General features: G+C 49.2%; 1 protein-coding gene across 2 annotated transcripts; it reads right to left on the bottom strand.

The window, feature by feature from the left end:
• Positions 1-8,092: 8,092 nt before the first annotated feature.
• Positions 8,093-19,301, bottom strand: TFE3 (transcription factor binding to IGHM enhancer 3). 2 transcript variants are annotated; one of them, XM_014728844.3, is made up of 10 exons: positions 18,860-19,301; positions 16,385-16,498; positions 15,025-15,263; positions 14,129-14,374; positions 13,943-14,047; positions 12,365-12,482; positions 11,953-12,009; positions 11,718-11,793; positions 10,410-10,557; positions 8,093-9,950 (listed from the first exon to the last, which is right to left on the bottom strand). In XM_014728844.3, the coding sequence occupies exons 3-10, from the start codon at positions 15,241-15,243 to the stop codon at positions 9,507-9,509; spliced, it is 1,413 nt and encodes a 470-aa protein (XP_014584330.1). In that variant the 5' UTR covers positions 15,244-15,263; positions 16,385-16,498; positions 18,860-19,301; the 3' UTR covers positions 8,093-9,506. The 2 variants fall into 2 exon arrangements, with proteins under 2 accessions (XP_014584330.1, XP_001494946.1); XM_001494896.6 differs by having other exon boundaries at positions 15,025-15,328; positions 18,860-19,299.
• Positions 19,302-21,907: the final 2,606 nt, after the last annotated feature.

The raw sequence follows: 21,907 nt of genomic DNA on the forward strand, positions 1-21,907 counted from the left end.
TTCATATATTTTGTCTAAATTTTTACTTGTTTCATGCAGGAAGGTAAATTTGGTGCCTATTACTTTATCTTGTTTGGAAGTGGCAATCTCCCTATTATTTTGCTAATCTTGTAATTCTATCCACTACCAAACCAGGGGTGTTAAAATCTCAGATCATGATTGTGGACTTGTGTGTTTCTCCCTTTATTTCTGTTGGGTTTGTGTCATGCATTTGAAAATTCTGTTATGAGTTGTCTTACACTTTTATGATGTTATGTCTTCCTGATGAATTCATTCTTTTATTACAAAACGTCTCTCTTCATCTCTGGTAATACAGTCTCAAAATGTATTTTATCTGTTATTAATATAGCCATTCCAGCTTTCTTAAGTTTAGTGTTTGCACAGTATATATTTTTGTGTGCTTTAACTTTCAAACTATCTTTTTTTTTTTTTTGGCGAGAAAGATTGGCCCTGAGCTAACATTTGTTGCCAGTCTTCCTCTTTTTGCTTGAGGAAGATTGTCCTTGAGCTAACATCTGTGCCAGTCTTCCTCTATTTTTTTCTATGTGGGATGCTGCCACAGCAATGGCTTGAGGAGCAGTGCTGGGTCCTTGCCTGGGATCCGAACCAGTGAACACCGGGCTGCTGAAGCAGAGCATGCCAACTTATCCACTATGCCACTTGGTCGGCCCCTATCTGTGTCTTTTTATCTGATGTGTTGCTCCTGTAGACAGCATATATTGGGTCTAGTGCCATGGCAAGTCACATCGGAGCCTGAGGCAGAAGGAAAACTGTGTGCCCCTATATTTTTTTAATGTGATTTTTTTTTCTTTTTGAGGAAGATTAGCCCTGAGCTAACATCTGCCACTAATCCTCCTCTTTTTGCTTAGGAAGACTGGCCCTGAGCTAATATCCGTGCCCATCTTCCTCTACTTTATATGTGGGACGCCTGCCACAGCATGGCTTGCCAAGCGGTGCTAGGTCCGCACCTGGGATCCAAATCGGCGAACCCCTGGCCACTGAAGCAGAATGTGTGAACTTAGCGGCTGCGCCGCTTAGCAGGCCCCTTAAGGTGATTTTTAATGGTTAAATTTGTTTCAGACATTAAAGTCATGAAAAAAAATACTGACAAATTGAGAAATAGATGTATTAAAACTCACATTTTTAAGTTTAAATATTTTATTTATACCCAAAATAGAATTTATTATAATTTTGCTTTCCTTGCTTTAATAGAAGCAAACTCACCAGTAATACTTTCAAAATGTACTTCTTTGCTTATCTTGTTTTCCATTGAGAGAACTGCCATGTTTGACAATTTCTCTTGACCAAGTGACAATCTGAAATAATTTTTAATTAACTTCAGCTTACAGAAACTTCTTTTGCAGGACACCACTGTGACCGGTATCGTTAAAATATTCTTAAGGCCACTTCAAAATTTGGATAAGATTGCACTAAGCAAAATTGGTAAATTAGTTTTAGAAGATCCGAACGCAATGCTGAATTTATATTACAAATTATTGATAGGATATCCTGCTTAAAACTATTTCAGATAACTATCTGTAGGACGTAAATCAGAATATTTAAGAGCTAAGTTAGTGGCTGCCTTTTGTAAATTGCAAGTGCTTGTAGAAAATAACTTATCTCTGGCTAAAAATCCAAAATCTGAAGATACTTTAATTTTTCATATCTCCATTTTCAATGTGAAATTAGAGTATCTGTGATCTCCTTAGTTTCTGTTTGATGTGTACTTTTCCCGTAATAAGTGATAATCTCGAACAGTGATTCATACACTTCCAATTTCTGTACTCTTCTTTTTAGTTTATTTTAAAATTTGATAAGTATATTCATATCCTGTGCTAAAGTTGTATATTCAGCAAAATTTCTTTCAAAGTTACATTCTCTTATTTGTTGCAAGCAGAGGAATAGGCCTTCTGTTAAGCATGCAGCTTTTTATATAATCATTTTTTTTTTATTGTACAGCTTTATTCACTTTTCCCACTTGGTTCAAAATATCACCTCACACAAATGAGTCGCATACAAATTTGCAATCTATTTTTGCCAAGATGCTTCTGGTTTCAGGATAAAGTATTTTGTCGTTTCATATTATAGATTTTAATATATAATAAACATTTTTGATTTGTAAGCAAAATGCCTTGATTGTACTTGATCTTGGTGCCCGTTGGGTATCTGTACATTTTTTAAATGTAGTTTTTAAGGCAGACATAAGAATATTCCATCTGCTACTTGAATTCACAGATCATCTCACAGTATATACATGTATCAAACCATCGTGTTGTACACCTTAAATTCACACAATGTTATATGCCAATAATCTCTCAATAAAGCTGGAAAAAATTACAATTAAAAAAGAAATTTGATCATCTTCAGTAGCTGGAATAATGAGTTTTTACAGCAAAAATTGTAACTACTCCCTGTAATTTTGATTCATTTCTGCACACATTTTTCTTTTTTCCTGAACATTGGACCACTTGGCTTTTTTTTCCTTTTTCTTTTTCTTCTCGCCAAAGCTGCCCAGTACATAGTTGTATATTCCAGTTGTAGGTCCTTCTGGTTGTGCCATGTGGGGCGCCACCTCAGCATGGCCCAATGAGGGATGCCATGTCCGTGCCCAGGATCTGAACTGGGGAAACCCCGGACTGCCGAAGTGGAGTGTGTGAACTTTACCACTTGGCCATGGGGCCGGCCCCACCACATGACTTTTTAGATGCCATATTTGTCTAGAATTTTTTGTGCGGGGGGGGGGGGGGGGGGAAGATTAGCCCTGAGCTAACTACTGCCAGTCCTCCTCTTTTTGCTGAGGAAGACTGGCCCTGAGCTAACATTGTGCCCATCTTCCTCTACTTTATATGTGGGATGCCTACCACAGCATGGTGTGCCAAGCAGTGCCATGTGTGCACCCGGGATCCAAATCAGCGAACCCTGGGCTGCCGAGAAGTGGAACTGCGAACTTAACTGCTGTGCCACCGGGCCGGCCCTAGAAATTTTTTAGTATAAATTTAAAATATATTTATTTTTCATTAATACAATATTTAGTTAGAGTAAATATACGTAATATGTGCTTAATTTGTATGAATTAAGATTCACAGAAATTATAATATTTAATAAAATAGGTGTGCATAACAATTTGTATCAAAAATACAAAAATCAATAATTACAAACAGCAGAAAACTATGCACCAGATTTCCAGACAAATTTGGTGGAAAACAAGTAGTGAATAATTTTTTTATAAAAGAATTTAATAATAGCAAACTATCATTGTTTTAAATGAATAAAGTATAAACATTTCCTGGTAAAAAAATAATTTATTCAGAAAATGTTTGATATTTGATCAGATTTCATTTGTGAAAAGTCAAATATATTAATAAATGAAATTTGTATCACTTACCTACATGCTCTTAATATTTAAAAAACCACACAAACATATCTGTAATAACATGAAACTTTCCCTTTTAACTTGTAGAAGTGTAGACTGCAACTCTAAACAGTGGAAAAACCTTGTCGACTCTCCTCAGGATAGAAGAATGACCTTCAAAAGAAATTGCCAGTGAGAGATTTTTTTTTGTCTTGGAGCCTACCCGCTCTCCTTGCAACTTGCATGATTCTCGGCATAGTTGCAAGCATAGGGTGGAATCCTGCCGTGATATAAAATTTTGATGTTTTGTGCATCGTGGATTGCTTTGTATTAATTTTTATCTTTTTCAACATTGCATTAAAATTTTATTTTTCCCGATGACTGAGTTTTTTGGCATCCCTTTCAAGTTTGCACCCAAGGCAAGTGCCTCGCTTGCCTCACCCTAATCCCAGCTCTGGTTGGGTCTTGTTTTTCATTTTTCTGGTCTTAAAATCCTTGCCTTTCATGGGAGCTTTTAGTCGTTTACATTTTAGGGAATTATTGATATGGTCAGAGTAAGCTCTAGCACATCGTTGTAAGTTTTCTATTTGCTCCTTCCAGCTTTTGACCGTCTGTTTCTCCTTTCCCACCTTCTTTTGAGATAACCAAATATACATTTTTTTTAATTTTAAAAAATTTATTTAGTTATTGCGGTAACATTGGTTTATAACATTATATAAATTTCAGGTGTACATCATATTTCATTTTCTGTGTAGATTACATCATGTTCACCACCCAAAGACTAATTACAGTCCACCCCCACACACGGGCCTAAGCACCCCTTTCTAACCAAATATATTTTAGTATTTAACTGTTAATTCTTCTATTGGCTTTTCAGCTGTACTTGTTTTCATTCTCTTTAGAGGTTGCCCTGGTGATTACAAAATGCATTCTCAATCACCGTCAACTTAAAGTTAATATTGTACCATTTCATATGAGATGGAAAAACCTTTTAACAGAATAGTTTCATTTTCCCAGTCCTGACCTTTGTGTTATTGGTATGTATATTATATCTACATACAGTCTGAGTCCCACAGTTCAGCTTGATCCTTCTGAGGCATGTTTTTAGGATATTCTAGAGGGGATCCACAGGAACCCTTACTCTAGAGCTGCAGTGGCCTACTCTCAAGGCATGGACTTTCCAGGGTGTCTGCTCTCAGTGGGATATTGGGTGAGGGCTCTCCTCCACTCTGGCCGTTCAAAATATCTATGTTTCCCAGAACTGGGCAAGCACCATTCAGTTCATGTAAGCCCAGGACTGATCTCTGCTTGGTCTTGCAGTGTCACGCTCTAAGCCTGCACAGCCTAGGATTTGGCCAAAGACCTAAAGCAATGCCTACGGTGATTTGTGGAAGTCCATCTCTACAAAGCTCCCTTGCTCCAGTACCGTGCCTGCTAGACGGAGGTCCGGAAATCTGATTTCTCCTCCCCAGCTCAGCTATGTTGCCATTCTCTGCCCGGGCTCCACTTCCCTAGAGGGGGCTCCTGAAACTGACTCAGGCAGAGTGAAAGGTGCATCCCGGGCTCAATGCGTGTTGTCTCGGCCATCATGCTCCATCCAGCAAAGTGTAGCATGCCGGGTAGCCTTGATAAACATCTGCACAATGACACCAGCTTTGGTCTCATGACCAAAAAAAAAAAAAAAAAAAAAAAAATCAGGAATTGACAGATGGAGGCAAAACTGCTGTGTTTTCTTAAATATACAACCAGTCTTTCCTTGTCTTTTGTGACTTTTGAAAGCTATTATGTATTTTGTAGGATGTCCTTCAATTCGGATTTCTCTGCTATTTTCTCATGATTACACTGGGATTATGGGGTTTGGGGGGACAAATACTATGAAAGTGAAATGTCCTCATTGCATCACATCAGGGGATACATGACAGCAATGTGTCTTATTACTGGCAATGTTAACATTCATCTCTTGGTTACAGTGGTGTCTGCCAGGCTTCTCCACTGCAAAGTTACCATTTTTCACTTTCCATACTCTTATCATTAGAAGCATGTCACTCAGTCCAGCTCATACTCAAGAGGAGAAGGGAAATTAAGCTCCAACTCTTGGAGAGGGGAGAATCAAATATTTAATAAATATTTTAGATGCAATACTTAAAGGCTGTGCAGGGGGCGGGCCCCGTGGCTGAGTGCTTCATTTCGTACGCTTTGCTTCAGTGGCCTGGGGTTCGCTGGTTGGGATCCTGGGTGTGGACCTACGCACTGCTCATTAAGCCATGCTGTGGTGGTGTCCCACATGAAGGAAATAAAATGACCTACAACTAGGATATACAACTATGTACTGGGGCTTTGGGGAGAAAAAAAAACAAGAGGAAGATTGGCAACAGATGTTAGCTCAGGGCCAATCTTCCTCACACACACGCACACAAAAGCACATACCTTTAAAAAGAAAACTGGCTTATTGAAAAAAAAGGCTGCACAACTATTGTGCTCACCTTAAAGCTTTGCCTACTAATTTTAGCATTTAGTGGATCAGGTCTGCAGCAATTATTACTGTGGTATTCTGATGGTAATTTTCTATCTCCCTCATTTCCTCTATATTTATTATCTGGAAGTTCTATGTAACGAAGAGTTGTCTCATCTCCGGCATTTATTTATTTATTCAATCATATCACTTATTTATATAAGTATGGTATCATTGAGATTTGTTGTATTTTTGGACTATAAACCAATACTATTATCTTTTTCTTGCTCAAATTGTTCCAGCTCTGGCCACTGGGACCTCTTTCAGGTTGGCTCCTGCATTCTTATGACACGTTCCCATCTTTTTTCTTTTTTTTAGGTACTTCCTTACTTTCTGGCACAACACAATGCTCCAGGCTCATCTTGTGTTTCCCTACCCCGGCCTTAAAATCAGCCATTTCTCCAAGGAGCCCTGCTTCCTTTCACTGAAGAATGGCATTTAGAAACCAAGATCTGGGAACTAGATGTGGTCATTGCTTCTAGAATAGCACAATGTCTGGGCCTTCTCAGGGGACAGATTGAGAAGACCAAGAAGGTATGACAGCTCAACCCAACAAGCTCTCTGGGGGAGGGAGCTTCTCAGATGGCCTCCCAGCCGTCCTTGTCTACTGATATTCATGGTCTTGTGTAATTCTCTCCCTTGAGTAATGATTCTAACCAACAGAATGCCTCAACATTGAGGGGCTGTAACTTCCGTGATTGGACTACAAGAAATTCTGACTTCTGTTTTGCCAGCAGACTCTCTCTTCTGGCTTTGATGAAGCAAACTACCATGCTGTGAGCTGCCTCATGAAAGGAAAGGGACACATGGCAAGGACTGAGGGCACCTCTGGCTGACAGCCAGCAAGGAACTGAGGCCCTCAGTTCAACAGGCTGCAGAGAACTGTATTTTGCCCAAAACCACTTGAGTGTGGAGCAGATTCTTCCCCAGTCCTGCCTTCAGATGAGTCCTCAATCCCACTTGACACCTTCCCTAATCGCACCCTCAGGAGAGCCACTGGGGCAGAGGACCAGCTAAGCCAGCCTGGATTCCTGACCCACAAAAAGTGGGAGATAATGAAAGCATGTATTTTCACACACTAAGATTGTGGTAATTTGTCACACAGAAAGAGGTAACAAATACAGTACCCTTATTTGAATTCTAGAACAAGAGAAAGGCAGTTGTGGAAAAAGCAGTGAAGTCCAAACTAAGTCCGCAGCTGAGTTCCTAGTACTGTGCCAATGTCATTTTGTTAGTATTGATAAATGTGCCATGGTTATGTAAGATGTTAACCTTAGGGGGAGCTGGGTGATGGGTGTGGGAATTTGCTCAAGTCTTTGTGACTCTTTGGTAAATCTAAAATTCTTTCACACTACAAACTTTAAAAAACAACACTCCTGGGTATTACATGTTATGTTTATAAAATAAAGATGAGAATATAGAAAATTTGAGGAGAAAAAAAATAAAGAAATCAGGGAGCCATCAATTTGGTGGCAGACTCAGCAACCAGGCGTCAGGGGTCACAGTGTGGTAGGCTAGAACAGAGTAGCAAGTGTAGTGGTCACAGTCTGCTGGGGGAAACCCAGGAGCAGGCCTGAAGCCTGGCTTGGCCCAGGAGCCAGTCTGGCTGAGGAATCCCAGGCCTAATATTTTTCCCCAGCCTTCAACAAAGAAGACACTTGTGTCTGTTTCCCTCCTTTTAAACTCTCCCCAACAGTCAACATCTGTTCCAAAATTGAGTTGCCTGCCTGTTCCTCTGCCTTCATGGCGTTTGTCTTTGCGCTTTCCACCGTCTGGAGTACCTCTACTGTCTGCTGGGAGACATCTGCATACACTTCCAGACGCCAACTTGCAAGAAAATCTTCTTTGCCTCCTCTGCCCTCAGTGACATTTTTCAAACCAGAGCCCTCACTCAGCTAACTTTACCGTTCAGCTCTTCATCTTTACTAGCTGCACATCTCAGACAGTTACTTAAATTCTATTCCTCGGCTTCTTCAAAGAGGAAATGGGAATGGGGCCGCATACTTTCTTGATGAACATCCCTCAGCCTCGATGAGGTGGAGCGCTCGCAGCAGTCAGGAGGCACCGGTGGGCAGCTGAGAACGGATGGGTTTCGTGTGCAGGTTGTTTTCCTCCGGCCTCTCTCATTCTTTTATCGATCCCTCTGCAATCTGTTTCTTCCGAGAACCTTTCTTCCTCCCAGCCTGCATGGAGGTTTGCTGCACAGTCAAAGCAAGGACAGGAGACTCTTTGCCAAAGTTAAAAGCGCATCAAACACGCCTAGCATTTATTATTTTAATCACAAACCTACAGACCTCTCAGTACACCCTCCTTGGGGCTTGACCCCAACAATCCAAAGCTGATGACCTTGAGTCTATGTGGTAGGAGGGGTGGGGATGGGTGGGGAACGCCTCTTGATAACTCTGAAGTGGGGAGGATTCCTCCAAATGGAGAACTGGGTGGAGGCTGGAGGTCGGGGGTGACAGCTTCTGAGTAGGGCGTCAGTAAAAAATCAGATAAACAAAAGAGGGGGTACATATGCTTTTGCAACCCTCCCTCCAAGCCTCTGCCTTGGTGGGACAGGCTTCCACTTTTTCTTGTGCTGAGGAAGTCCCCAGAAAGGCCCTTTCCTTCATCCTGTTCCTCTACACGTTGAAGAAGAGTACTGGGGTGCTGGTTCTGGGAACCCGGACTCAGTACCCCCTAATCCCCATCACCTCCCCAAACTGCCCTTCAGGCAAGGAGGCAAGACTCTGCCCAAGCGCGGGTCTAACTCCTGATCCAGGTCTGGAATGTCAATCCACAAGATTTCAAGATCTGCCCCCAAGATCTGCCCCCTTCTCCAAGGGCAAGGTCGGCTCAGAGTCCTCCTAGGTTAAGTTCCGTTGGTCCCAGGTGAAGGCAGGGGAGCTTAAGTACCACTCTTCCCTGCAGTGTGGAATGCTCAGGTGGGATGGGATGTTGCTAAGGGACAAGGGCTGGTATCTCCACTCGGTGGCCTGATCTTACTGACTCCTCCACACCTAAAACACCTGCGCTGGGCTGTTCCTATAGGGAAGGGGCAGGGCCTGGCTCCTCCACTGCCAGAGGGCCAGGACTAAGTTCCCAGGTGAAGGGGCCGGCTCTCATCCTCACTTCTGTTCCTGCCTGGGCAGGGTAGGGCTCATGGGGAAGAGGCGGGGCTTAAACCTCGAGGGTGGGACCTCCATTATTTTGACTCCTCTTCCTCGCCAGGATGGACTAGACTGGTGGTTTCCAGAGAGGGGCTGGAGCAGTATCCTGACACCTCCTAATCCCAAGAGACCTGGCTAGGACAGTCCCTAGAGGACAGGGGCCGACCTCATCCTGTCTCCTTCCTTCACCTGGGCAAGGGTGGGTCCCACGGGGCAGGGGCGAGGCTGTGATCTCTATGGGACAGGCCCTGATGTCACTGCCTTCTCCATGTCTGAAGTACCTGCGCTGGCAGGTCCTGTGGGAAAGGGGCAGGGCCTCATCTGACTCCTCCTCCTTGCCTGGTTACAGGGGTGGGGCCTTATCACATCTCTTCCCCCAGAACACCTGGGCAGGGCAGTCTCATGGGAGGGTAGGGGAAAAGGCGGGGCCTCATCCTGACTTGTCCTCCTTTCCTGGGTGGGGAAGTCCCAGGGGAGGGGTGAGGCCTGATCAGGACTCCTCCTCCATGCTGAAGCTACTGCGGCGACTGCTGGCCTTGGAGACAGCGGGGGATACCGAAGAGAGCAGGGGATCAGAGGCAGCCCGCAGTGGGGACAGGGCACCCCCCGACAGTCCTCCCACCACCCCTTCCTCCTCCTCCATCAGAATGTCCTCCAGCCCCAGGTGGAAGGGGTCCCCCAGATCCCCCAGGTGGTCGCTGGGAAAGTGCAGGTCCAGAAGGGCATCCGAGGGGGGCGCTGGGGGCTGCTGATGGGGAGCACCCTGGGCAGGTCCCCCCCCTGCATGAAACGTTGCTGTGCCTGGCCTGCCCTCCTCCTCAACGTCCAGCTGCTCTGGCTTGAGGCTGTCAGAGGCTGAAGTTGTGGCCAGGGAGAGCAGCCCTGGGGTGGGAGGTACCGGCAGACCATGGATCTGAGCCTGCAGTTCTAGCTCCTGCAAAACAGTCGGGGGGGGGGGATAAGATGGGGTTCAGAGTCCCTCAGAGGCAGAGGAGTGTAACAGTTAAAAGGGCAGGCTGCCTGGGTTCGAATTCAGTCTCTGCCACTCACTAGTTTGCAGAACTTTAGGCAAGTTGCTTAACGTCTATGAGCCTCAGAGTCCCAATCTGTAAAATGGGTATACTAATGGTCCCATAGGGTTGTTGTGAGGATTAATTTAGTAAATGGAGATAAGGCTCCTGTCAGTGCATGGCACAAGATCAACGCCATGCACACTAGCTAACGTTATTATTCTTGTTATTGTTATGCTTGCTACTTATCGTCATCATCATGTGAGTCGGGAAGCCTGGCAATCCCCCAAGTATGCCAGGAAGGGAAATCCTGGCCTGTTCTTCCTCTGCCTCTGCCTGCAGGAAGCCCCCCTCACCCCTGCCCCTGCCTCCTCCTTCCAGACCTGAATTCGGAGCTGCAGGCTGCGGTTGGCTTGCTCCAGGGATCGCTGCCGGCTCTCCAGGTCTTTGGAGCGCTGTTGCTCCTTCTGCAACTTGCGGATGTAATCCACAGAGGCTTTGAGGATGGTGCCCTTGTTCCAGCGCATCTCCCTGTGGGGCCCGAGGGGGAGGACAGAAGGGAGCACTGCACATGGAGTCTCAGGAGCTGAGCAGAGGATTGCACCAGGTAGACGGAGCACCCACCCCCTGCCGCAAAGTTGAGGTGGGGGTACATCAGGGGCATGGAATGCTCAGATGAAACCCCCTGCCTGGAACCTTCCAGCGATGCCTCATCACACCCTGAACCCAGGAAGCCCTCTCTGACCCAATCCCTTACTGCTCCTCTCACCCATGTCCCTCTGATTCACCCCACGACAGCCACACTGGCTTCTCCATGCTCCAAGAACATGGAGAACCATTCCCACCTCAAGGCCTCCGGCCCAGCTGTGCTCTCCACCTTGAATACTCTTCCCCCAGACACCCAGATGGCTCCTGCCTCACCTCCTTAGGCTCTTTCTTCAAATGCTTCCTTGTCAGTGGAGCCTGCCCTGTCCCCACCCTCCTCACCCCAAACTGCAACTCTCCTCAGCATTCTGCCATCTTCCTTCCATTCTTTAGTCTTCTCCACAATAGTCATCATAATCGTCTGGATTTTACTTGTTTATCCTGTTTGCTGTCTGTCTGCCTCCACTAGAACATCAGTTCCACGAGCTTGGGGACTTTTGTTTTGTTCCCTCTGGTATCCTCAGGCCTAGCACGGTACCTGGCACAAAGCTGAAGCTCAAGACATTTCTTTTTTTTTTTTTTCCCTGCTTTATCTCTCCAAACCCCCCCGTACACAGTTGTATATCTTAGTTGCAGGTCCTTCTAGTTGTGGGATGTGGGACGCCGCCTCAACGTGGCCTGACAAGTGGTGCCATGTCTGTGCCCAGGATCCGAACCCTGGGCCGCCACAGCGGAGTGCGCGAACTTAACCACTCGGCCACGGAGCCGGCCCTCAAGACATTTCTTGAGTAAATAAAGCAAGTGCTAAACGAACACAGAATGAAGCGCCTGTGTCCTACAGGGACCAGACAAGGCACGGGGACCATAACATCATGCACCTAAAATCTTAGGTGAGGATGTGGTGAGGGGCCACAACCCTGCTCAGGGTGAGGAAAGGTGGGTGGGAAAGGGTCAGAGGAGCAGAACTGCCAGGTGGTTCCCATTCAGGAATGACTTTAGGGGAACAGGACCCCCCCCCACCTTCTGGGCTCCCAGCTCAGACTCACGGGTCACTGGACTTGGGGATGAGGGTGCCCAGCTCCTTGATCCTGTCGTTAATGTTGAATCGCCTGCGACGCTCAACTTTGGAGGTGGAGGAGAGAAAGAAAGAGTGGCAGAGTCATCAATGGGCCGAAGAGGGAAGAGGAGAAACGGGAGTTGGGCGGTTGTTGCAGGGAGAGGCCCCCCCCAAGGAAGGCAGGGGCGCACGACACGTTGGCAAGGGCACGCGCTGCCACTCACTGAGGTTGTGATTGTCTTTCTTCTGTCGCTCCTTCAAAAGGGCCTTGGCCTCTGTCTCTGGAAAAGAGGAGGGGTGCTCAGGGCCTTTGGGCACGGGAAAGACGGAGGGCAGCGTGTGCAGTGGCTGAGGCAGGCTTTGGCGGGTGCAGGCAGAGGAAGTGACTTTTTAAAAATGCGCCACTCTTTACTATTTTTTAGGAAGACATGGTGACAGGCCATTTGTTAAACTCCAGATGAGAGGAAGAGGGGTAGAAGCAGGACCATGGCCATATGGAAAAAAGAGGGCAAATACCCCCCATTTCTGTCTGCTTAAACCCCTTCCCCCAGAATCAGGCCCACCTCCAGACCTGGGAGACGTGGGCTCAGCCTGGGGTACAGGATGGATGCTCGGGGCCACGACCCCGGGCCTTACCAGAGATCTCCCGTTTGATGTTGGGCAGCTCAGCTGGGCAGGAGTTGCTGACGGTGATGGCTGGCGTGGCCACACCCTGACTACTGTACACATCAAGCAGATTCCCTGACACAGGCAGCTGGGGGCAGGGAGGGCAGAGAAACGACGGTTGGAAACAGACCCCACACTTGGCTCCTTCTCAGAACCAGGCTCCCAACCCTCCACACACTCCAAAGATGGACCCCTAATGCAAGGATTGGCTGACACAGCACGGGAACCCTTGCTTCTCCCTCAAGGGAATTCGACATGGCAACTCAACAGGGAGGACAAGGTCGAGTGGACCTAGACTGCTTTGCCAGGGAACTAGAGCCTGCCTGGCCTGTTCATCGCGCCCCTGCAGCTCCTAAATCCCTCAGTGACCTCTGAGGCCCCTCTCCCACACCTGGGGGCTGGCTCTGAAAAGAGATGCTGGCAAGTCACCCTTCTCGGTCTTTGTCCACTCCAATGCAATATTTCAGGCCGTTAGCACCTCCTAGCACAACATTCCAATTTAGCATTCTTAGAATACTCCAACCCAATCTTCTCAGACCTTAGGAAACTGTCATAGCAACATTTCATCCAAAATCTGGCCTTCTGGAGAGTTCCAGCCCAATCTCCAGTCTTTTGCTGTGATCGCGTCGCACCACCTTACATACAAGGTCTCCAGCTGCCATGTACCAAGGCCCTGACTTAAGTATCTTCCCGCACATTCTGATCTCTCAGAATTTCTTGTCCAACTATTCAACTCACACTGCTTTTATGTCAGCCTTGATTTTTTTCTCTCCTTCACACTCTGCTGGATATACTCTAACATATCAACACACTAATCCATAAGGAACCAGTCTCACCTCTTGATGAATTTTCATCTCCTGAAACCCCTGCCAGTCTGCTGGATCCATCTAATATAAGGCCCCAATCTCTAGCTGTGTCCAAATCTACCTGGTACCATTTCTATACATGCTTCTATCCTCTCGATATGTTGGAACGGGGCAAAGCTACAGCCACTTGGTATGTCCCAAAGCAAGTTAGGGGACTCTTGGAAGGTTCCAGAACCAGAATGTTACAATTTACTGGTACATCCTTTGCTCTAGAAAGTTTTATCCACTCTCTACAAGGACCTAGCCTCTTGGCACCGTTTACTGCAGGAGTCTGGTACATTCCATTTGCTTCCAAGTCCAACCACACCACGTTTTGAGACTTTTGGTATGTTCTCATCACTGCATGGTCGGGGTTTGTCCCAATGACCTGAATCTCTCAGTACATTCAAAATGCTGTAAGAGACCTACCTCTTGGCCCCTCCCACAGTGAGGCTCGAACACCTCGGTATGCCCTAATATCTCCACGAAGTCCCCGCCCTATAGATATCAAAAGCTACAAGGTCCACCTCCCCATGCGGTTCAACACCAGCGCTGGTATGCCCCATTCTCATCATACAGCCCCCCTTCCATCTTACTACAATCCGGGGCGAGGGTCTCTTACACACACAGCCAGCATGGCTGTAGTCTCAGTGATAGAGGGAGGCGCTCATTTTCAGCGCCCCCTCCCATCTCAGGGCCTCACCGTGCTGGGGAGCTGCAGCCCAGCGGTGCCTCCGGGCAGATAGCTGAGCATCTCATCGTTGTAACTGGACTCCAGGCTGATGATCTCATCAATGACATCATCAATCTGGAGGAAGAGGTAAATATGGAAGAGGGTCAGAAGAAGTTGGAGGCGGGGAGCAGGGGAGGGTTGTCTGCAGCCACTTACCTCCTTTTCTGAGCTGGACCCGATGGTGAGCAGTGCCATGGGGCTGTTGGGAGCACTGCCTGTGGGGCCAGCAGTGTGGGCAGCCTCGGGGGCAGGGAGCGGCTGGGCACTGGCAGCCCCCGGCGGTGGGGTGAGGGCCTGGGAAGCCAGCTTGGGCCCAAGGGTGGTGGACAGGTACTGCTTCACTTGCTGCCGGCGCGCCTGCTGCAGGTGGTAGCGCGTTGGGTTCTCCAGATGGGTTTGCACCTGTGGGATAAGGGGGAGGAGGGCGGGTGGGGACAAGGTAGAACAGGGCTCAGAGGAGTGACTGAGCCTCAGGCTGACCCTCAGAAGTCATCTGTTCCTAGGCTTAGGCCGGCAAACTGGGCCCAGAATCTGAGAACCCCTCCCAAATTACTGGTAAGTCTCCCCCAGGACCCAAACTCCCTTTCTCGGAAATCCCTCACAGCCCCCAAGATCCACCTAGGGCTGGCAGAACCCCTTACAGTTTCTGGAGCACCCTGTTACAGTCCCCCAGACTCTCCTCTAGTCTCTGTGGCCACCTAACAGACCTGGGAACTACACACGGCTTCCCAAGACACCCCAATGGCCAGAAGACTCCTGCTGCACCACACATACCTGAAGCTCGGCCTACGAAGCCGCTTCCCAGACCCCAGGGCCCGCTCGGGGCCCTCACGACCCTCCATGGTCCGCCAAGACAACCTATAGCCCCCGAGAACCCCTCACAACTCCACAAGAACCCCTTGGAAACCCTCAACACAACGGGACACTAGCACAGTCTATTTGAACAGCACTGAGGACTTTCCTTACAGCCCCTAGCACCTCACCCAAAAGCCACCAGGACCACTCCTCAGTCACCAGGAGGCCCCTCCCAGGGCCTCTGGCTGTGACCTTACCTTGAGCACCTCCCTGGGCACCTGAGCAGGGGGAGGGCGGCCCAATGCGTGGCCCCCAGCAGAGACGCCGACCACAGAGATGGCAGGAGAGGCAGGTGCAGGACTGGGGAAGGAAGAGGCTGCAGCCTGTTCCCGGCGCTCACGCCTCTCCTGCTCCTGGGCCTGGGCCCGCATTAGCTGCTGCCGCAGCAAGACCCGCGAGGAGGAAGAGGACGACATGGCAGGGGTCCTGGAGCCCCCTGCAGAAGATGATGCAGAGAGTGTAGCTGGGGTGGCTGGTGTGGCCTGCAGTGATATTGGGAGGCTGTGGAATGGGAAATATGGGGCCACAGGTAAGCTAAAAGTCTCATGCCGAGCCTAAGGAGTCAGAGCGTGATGGAGTCATCACAGGAGCCAGGCCTGTTCTCTGCCTTCAGAGGCCAGTGTGGAGGGGCAGACACAGGCACCAGGCCTGGTCAGTCTGATAGGGGAGACACTGGAACTAGAATGAGTCCCAGCTCTCAGGGGTCACGGTCTGGCAGGGAAGACACTGGAACCAGACCAAGCCCCAGCTCTCAGGGGTCACGGTCTGGGGGGGGTGCGGAATTTTAGCCCTGAGTCCTGATGAAGAAGCCTGGATTTGGGCCTGTTCATATTTGAGTGGAGATGCCATTGCTTGGCTCTGGGAGAGGGGGTTTATCCTATTTAAAGGACAGTGAAAGGCAGCAGAAGATGCAGATACAGAGGGCTCTTAAGCTCAATTTGGGGCTGGAGATGCTCTCTGAGCTCCCGGGGTTAAACATCAAGTTATAAGGGCAACTGCACGCCCTTCTTCCTCCCTTGCCTGGGCCTCCAGTTCCAGGAGCTAGTCAGTCTTGAAAATCTCAGAGATTTCACAATCCTCTCTTCCTGCCCCTCTTCCAGGTCCCCTCCCCTCTCTTAGAGCCCAGGCCGATGACTCAGCACATTTAGACTTCCAAGCTTGGGGAAAGGAGACCAGCAGGGGTTCCTCAAAAGCTGGGGGTGGGTGAGTTTGTTGAGTGGGGGAGGGTTTGAGCAGGGGTTGTGGGTTGGCTCCGCCCACCTGGAGGCGGAGCTTGAGCAGATCACGCCCTATCGCTGGGCACTCAGGGCAACTTGCAATATCTGTGTATTAATAGGCATGCAGGTAGTGTTGGGGAGGTCACGTCCAAGGTACTGGAATCGTAGCCTGGCCACCTGCTTTCCTGTGTGACACGCTCTTTCTGGCCCCTAATTTTACTGTCTGGAAAATGCATGGTGGCGAGAGAATGGGTTGGGCTGGCACTGCAGGCCTCTGTCCATCCAGAGGGGACGGAGGGGCCTGAGGAATTGGGAGCGGAATCAGACAGAGGAGACATACCTTGAGCGAAGTGATAGGGGTTGGCTTTTGAGCTCGTAGAAGCTGTCAGGATCAAGGATGTTTTCTAATTCAATGTCAGCAACAATCCCGGACTCCGGAAGCAAAGAGTTCAGGCTGAGAGTGGGGGGAGGTAGGGGTAGTAGTCAGTGAGTGGAGACCTCACGCCCCTCTGAGAGAGAGAGAGAGAGACAGAGAGACAGAGAGAGAGAGAGAGAGACAGAGAGAGAGAGAGGGACAGAGAGAGAGAGAGAGACAGAGAGAGAGAGAGCGCGAGAGCGCGAGCGAGGGAGAGGGAGAGAAAAAGGCACTAGGAGGGAGGGGAACAGAGTGTATCCCTCACATTCAGCCACTGGGTACCCTCACCATGAATTCCCACATCTTCTCCCCCCTCCCCACTCTCTTTCGCTTTGTTATCCATAGTCCCTTAAGATTCAAGATAATGAGTGCCTGGATCCCAACTCCCCGCTCTAACAATCACGTGTAACAACCACCTGGGTTTGAGGAAAACAGAAACGAATTTAGGAATGACAATTCACTTTGCAGGGTTCCTGACTTTGCATTCAAGAGTTGTCCCAGCCCCCACACCCCCTACTGTCTTCCCGGCAGCTGAATGTGAGCCCACGTTTGTCCACACACAGAGCACAGTAGGGGCATCCCTCAGCTTAACAGTCCATTGTAACCCAAAGTGAACGCATCACAAAGAGAACTGGGGTCGATGATTCACCTTACAGAAGGATCCACCACTTTGCAAATGAGCCCCTCCTCCACTCCCCACCTAGAGTTCATGGGATGCCAACACACATTCAAATACAAAATGGAAATATCAAAGGCGCCCCTCATTCCACCAATCTGGATTTACAAGGAGAATTTGGGTGGATGATCCGCTTTATACAGCATTCTTTTCCTGGCTGGAGGAGCCTGCCCAGCGTTCTCCTGTTTTTTTGGATAGATCAAAACACACACACGCCTCCAGTACCAACACCCACGGACACACAAAATACGAAGCCATGTACACCCCTCCCTTTCAACTATTCCCACTACCGTGATGATCTAGGTTGTCATAAAGTCACTGGGAGATGGTGAATGGATATATGGAAAGGCTTAGCCCTTTATGCGGGGTGCGAGACCCCGGTGTGTAGGGGACATTAACATGCACGCGGATGGATATGCATCCTGGAATTTACTCAAAGATTTAGAATCCTGAGAGACTGTGGGTGACTTCACTTGACAAGAATTCTCTCCCCTCCCCAAGGATCTGGCTTCCTTCCTTTCCTCACCCTCCGATGGAGCCCTAAAACCACCCAGGAAGTCGGGAAGAGGAAGCTTGGGGAGCCGCTGAGCTCAGCACAATCCCAGGCAGAAAGTAGGCAAAGCCCCCTCCCATGCTCACACCCCCATGGCACAGAAGTTGGCAGAGATGGACACTGGGGTGGGCAGGGTGTGGACAGAGAGGGCTAGGGCTTCCAAGCCCGCTGATGGGAGTGAGGTTAAGAGGCCAGACAGGACCCACCCAGGCAGGGATGGTGCAATTGGTGCTCATTCCAGCTCTAGGGGCAGATTCGAGATTCTCTCCAGGCCTGAGAAACAGACTGGAGGGGGTAGATAGAAAGAACGTGTGTGTGTGTGGAAGGGGCGAGCAGGGTGGGCTGAGAGGCTAGGTAGGACAAGTGGCAGCAGAAACAAGACCCTCCTCTGGGTCCCCAAATAAGGTCCGAGGCCTTTTTCTCTGAGCTAAGAGGGAGCATCACGTCCATGGCCTCTGTCTGCCTGTCTCCCATTCAAGCCCCTGTGGGGGTGTGGGAAGAGGGCTTTTCCACTCTCCCTGGGATCTGACCCAGCCGGGTGGGTGGGCAGGGGTGGAGGGATTATTCTGGTCAAGTCTTGATGAATGTTGCTTCTCTTGCTCACTCACACACACTCACAGGGCTGCTCCCACGCAGCATATCTGAGAAACCCCCAAATCCCTCCAGATCCGTGTTATCCCGAAACACAGCCTCCAGCAACCAGCCACTGCGAGTCACCAAGCTCCCAAGACAGCACCTCTGTCTCTCAAGACTCTGACACTAAGGGAAAAAGTCCCTTAAAATCAGTGCCTCACCTACAGAGTGCTCCCTCAAATTCATCCCCCTCACGCCTGACTCAAGGGCCCCAAATTCAGCCTCTAATCAGAGTCTCAGTCTCCCAAGTTCAGCTACCCTAGACCAGTTTCCGGACACAACAGAATCTGCCCCTCTAGATCCAGTCAAGGGCCCCCCAAATCTGAACCAGGCCTCCCTTAATGCACTTCCACGACTCCTTTAAGCCCCAGTCCAAGCAGGCCACCGCCAGATTCCTTAGATGCCCCCCCAAGACGGGCGCCCCGACGTCCTCCAAGCTAGGCCGAGGGCCTCCAATCCCAGTCCGGGGCCCCCGCTGCCCGGCGATCGGACCCCCAGGAATCCCAGTCAGCACTACCGGCCCCAGGCCGCTCCGCACCTGAGCAGCTGGGCCGAGTCGGCCGGCCTGCGCTCCTCCAACAGCACGAACACGGCTCGAGGGCCCTCTGCGCTGGCCTCTACGCCGTCCCGAGCTGGCTCGGCCGCATGAGACATGACGCCCGGCCCCGGGCGAGCCCTGCCAGGCCGGCCAGTCGGGCCTCGGCCCGGTCCCCCTAACAAAATAAGAGTCCCCCTCCCCCCGCTCGCCACCGCCTCCTCCGCTAAGCCATGGAGTGAGCTCTGCGCGGGCGGGCGGCGTCGGGGAGATGGGATGGGCCGTGAGTCATCCCCCGCCCTGAACGGACCAACACCCCCCCCCCACCCCTAACCTAACCCCGGACGACCGCCCTCCTCCCCCTCGTCCTCTTCCCCCTCCTCCCTGGGCTGGGGAAACTCCACAGGAAGTGACCGCATGGAGGATGGACGGCTCGCCGGGCCACGCCCCCTGAGTGAGGCGACCAATCGTTCAGGGGCGCGATTGAAGGACCCGCCCTAAGCCACGCCTCCGACGCGGAGGGAAAACTAGATTCGGCCAACCTTCGTTCCGAGAAGGGGGCGCCTAGGCCACGCCCTCAGGGACAGAGGCAAATCAGCAAAAGGTAATTTGATTGAGCCCCGCCTCCTCTTCGCAAATTATCCCTCCTCAGGCTATTAAGCCGCTCCTGGGGTCCTCTGCGCCTGCGCACCGATGGCCAGTCGGCGCGCCGACGATCTCCAGGCCAGGCTTCTAGCTGCGCAACCGCGCCCCCTCCCGGCCAATATTCGTACTATCTGCTCCCTAGGCCGCGCTCCAACCTGGATCTAGCCGTGCCTCCTTCTCAGCCAAAGCCATAACTCTGAGGCCCTGGCGGCTCCATTCCCTGGAGGCGCGCCCCAGAAACCCCGCCCTTTCGGTACCCACAGTCCAGCTGCCCAGCTGGTCTTCCCGGGAGCGCTCCAGCTCCTCTATGTCATCTAGAGCAGTTGTTGCGCTAGGTCGTTGTGCTGCTTAATAAATACTTTACAGATAGATGAATGAGTGGAAGGATGGAAATTAGATCTGGTCCCTTCAGTGAATGGCCTCTGGAATCGTAAAGACCCGGGTTTGGATATGGGCAAAGCACTTCCCTTCTCTGAGCCTCAGCTTTCTTGGCCTGTCAAATGGGGGTCATAATACCTGTCTAACAGGGTTGTTACGAGAATTAGAGATAGTTTATGAAAAGTGATAGCAGGTCACTTGGCATAGCATAAGCTCTCCAAAAACTAATTGATTCACTCATTTGTGCACTGGTCCAACAAACATTTATTGAGCTCCTTTGTGTGCCAGATACATGCAAGCCAGCTTGCACACAGCAGAGGGTCCCACCCATACTTTCAGGTGCATGGTCAGCTCACAAAACACTGGACCTGCAGCCTTCCCTTCCTCCTTCCCAACATCCCGAGACCCTGCCCAGCATTTGGGCCTCCAGGAACTTCACTGTGCTCCCGTTTGCCCTGCACCTTCCTGTATTGGCACCCTTGTTTCCCAAGTTGGCTTCGGAAACACGCAAAGCCCCACAGGCTCACATACAGCCATTATCCACATAATAAAGATGACAATTCTTCCTCAAATCAATCTTTAAAAAATCAGTACATTACCAGTAAAAGTTCTGAAAAGGAACTTGTAGACCTGATGTTAAAATTCCTCTGGTGCCTTAAATATGTAAGGATATCTAATTTTATAAAAGAAGGAGAAAGAGGAGGGCATCGTCTTACCAGATTCAAAATATATTACAAAGCTCTAGTAATTAAAACATTGTGATCTGGGAGTAGGAATAGAAAACTAGATCAATGGTAAAGAGAAAAAGAATTTAAAAATTGACCTCGGGGGCCAGCCCCATGGCCACTGGTTAAGTTCGTGCGCTCCGCTTTGGCGGCCCAGGGTTTCACCAGTTCGGATCCTGGGCACGGACATGGCACCACTCATCAGGCCATGCTGGGGCAGCATCCCACATGCCACAACTAGAAGGACCCACAACTAAAAATACACGACTATGTACCAGGAGGCTTTGGGGAGAAAAAGGAAAAATAAAAATCTTTAAAAAATTGACCTAGGTATTTGCGGGAATTAGTAAATGACAAAAATGATATTTCAAGTCACTGGAGGAGAGATGGACTGTTTACTACAATGGTTTGGGGAGAAATAACTATCTTTTGGGGGGAGGGATTAGATTCCTAATTTACACAATTCAGAAAAATTAATTCCAGATTGGTTAAAGACCCAAACATAAAAAAAAAATCTATAAAACATATCAGAACAAAATATTTTTGGAGAATATGTTTAAGACTTTGGCAAAAAAAGGCCTTCTTAAACAAGATACAAAGAGCAAAAGATACAAACAAAAGCAACACCATGCAACATTTCCTGGTCCTTCTTGGCACTTTATCTGCATTAGCTCATTTGGATCCTCACAACAGACTTCTGAGGCAGGTTCCATTTATTAGCCCAACCTATAGACCAGGAGGTACAGCAAGGCTAGGTCACTTGCCCTAGGTTGCCCCCGTTTGTAAAGTCTGGGATTGGAACCCAGGCACTCTTACCACCATGCTCCAGCATCTCTCGGGTTTGACCACATCAAAATATAAAACTATAATCTGATGAGAGATGTTACAAACAAAGTTAAAGACTTGCGGAAGCCTGGGGAAACAAATTTACAGCATTGCACCCATTAATTAATTATCCTGTCACACACTCCATTCCTACAAACACCAGTTTCATACGCGCATCCCGAATATCTCCATGCCAATGCTTCCCCATCACATACCCTGCACAATATCCTCCATCCCTCTCAGTCTCTCTCTCTTAATCTGTTGCTCACAACTTCACAACTTTTTCAACAGTGCTCTCTCTCTCACACAGCTGGGGTTTTATTACGAGGCAACCGCAGGGTGGGGTGAATGGGAGATATGGAGGGAGGAAGAGACAGGGCAGTTGGATGGTGAAGTTGGGGATGCTTTGGGGTAGATTGAGTAGTGATTGAGAGTGGCTGAGGTTGAGGTCTTTTACAGGACAGTGTGCATGCAACTA

The sequence above is a fragment of the Equus caballus genome, chromosome X, assembly GCF_041296265.1.
Source record: "Equus caballus isolate H_3958 breed thoroughbred chromosome X, TB-T2T, whole genome shotgun sequence".
Taxonomy (NCBI): domain Eukaryota; kingdom Metazoa; phylum Chordata; class Mammalia; order Perissodactyla; family Equidae; genus Equus; species Equus caballus.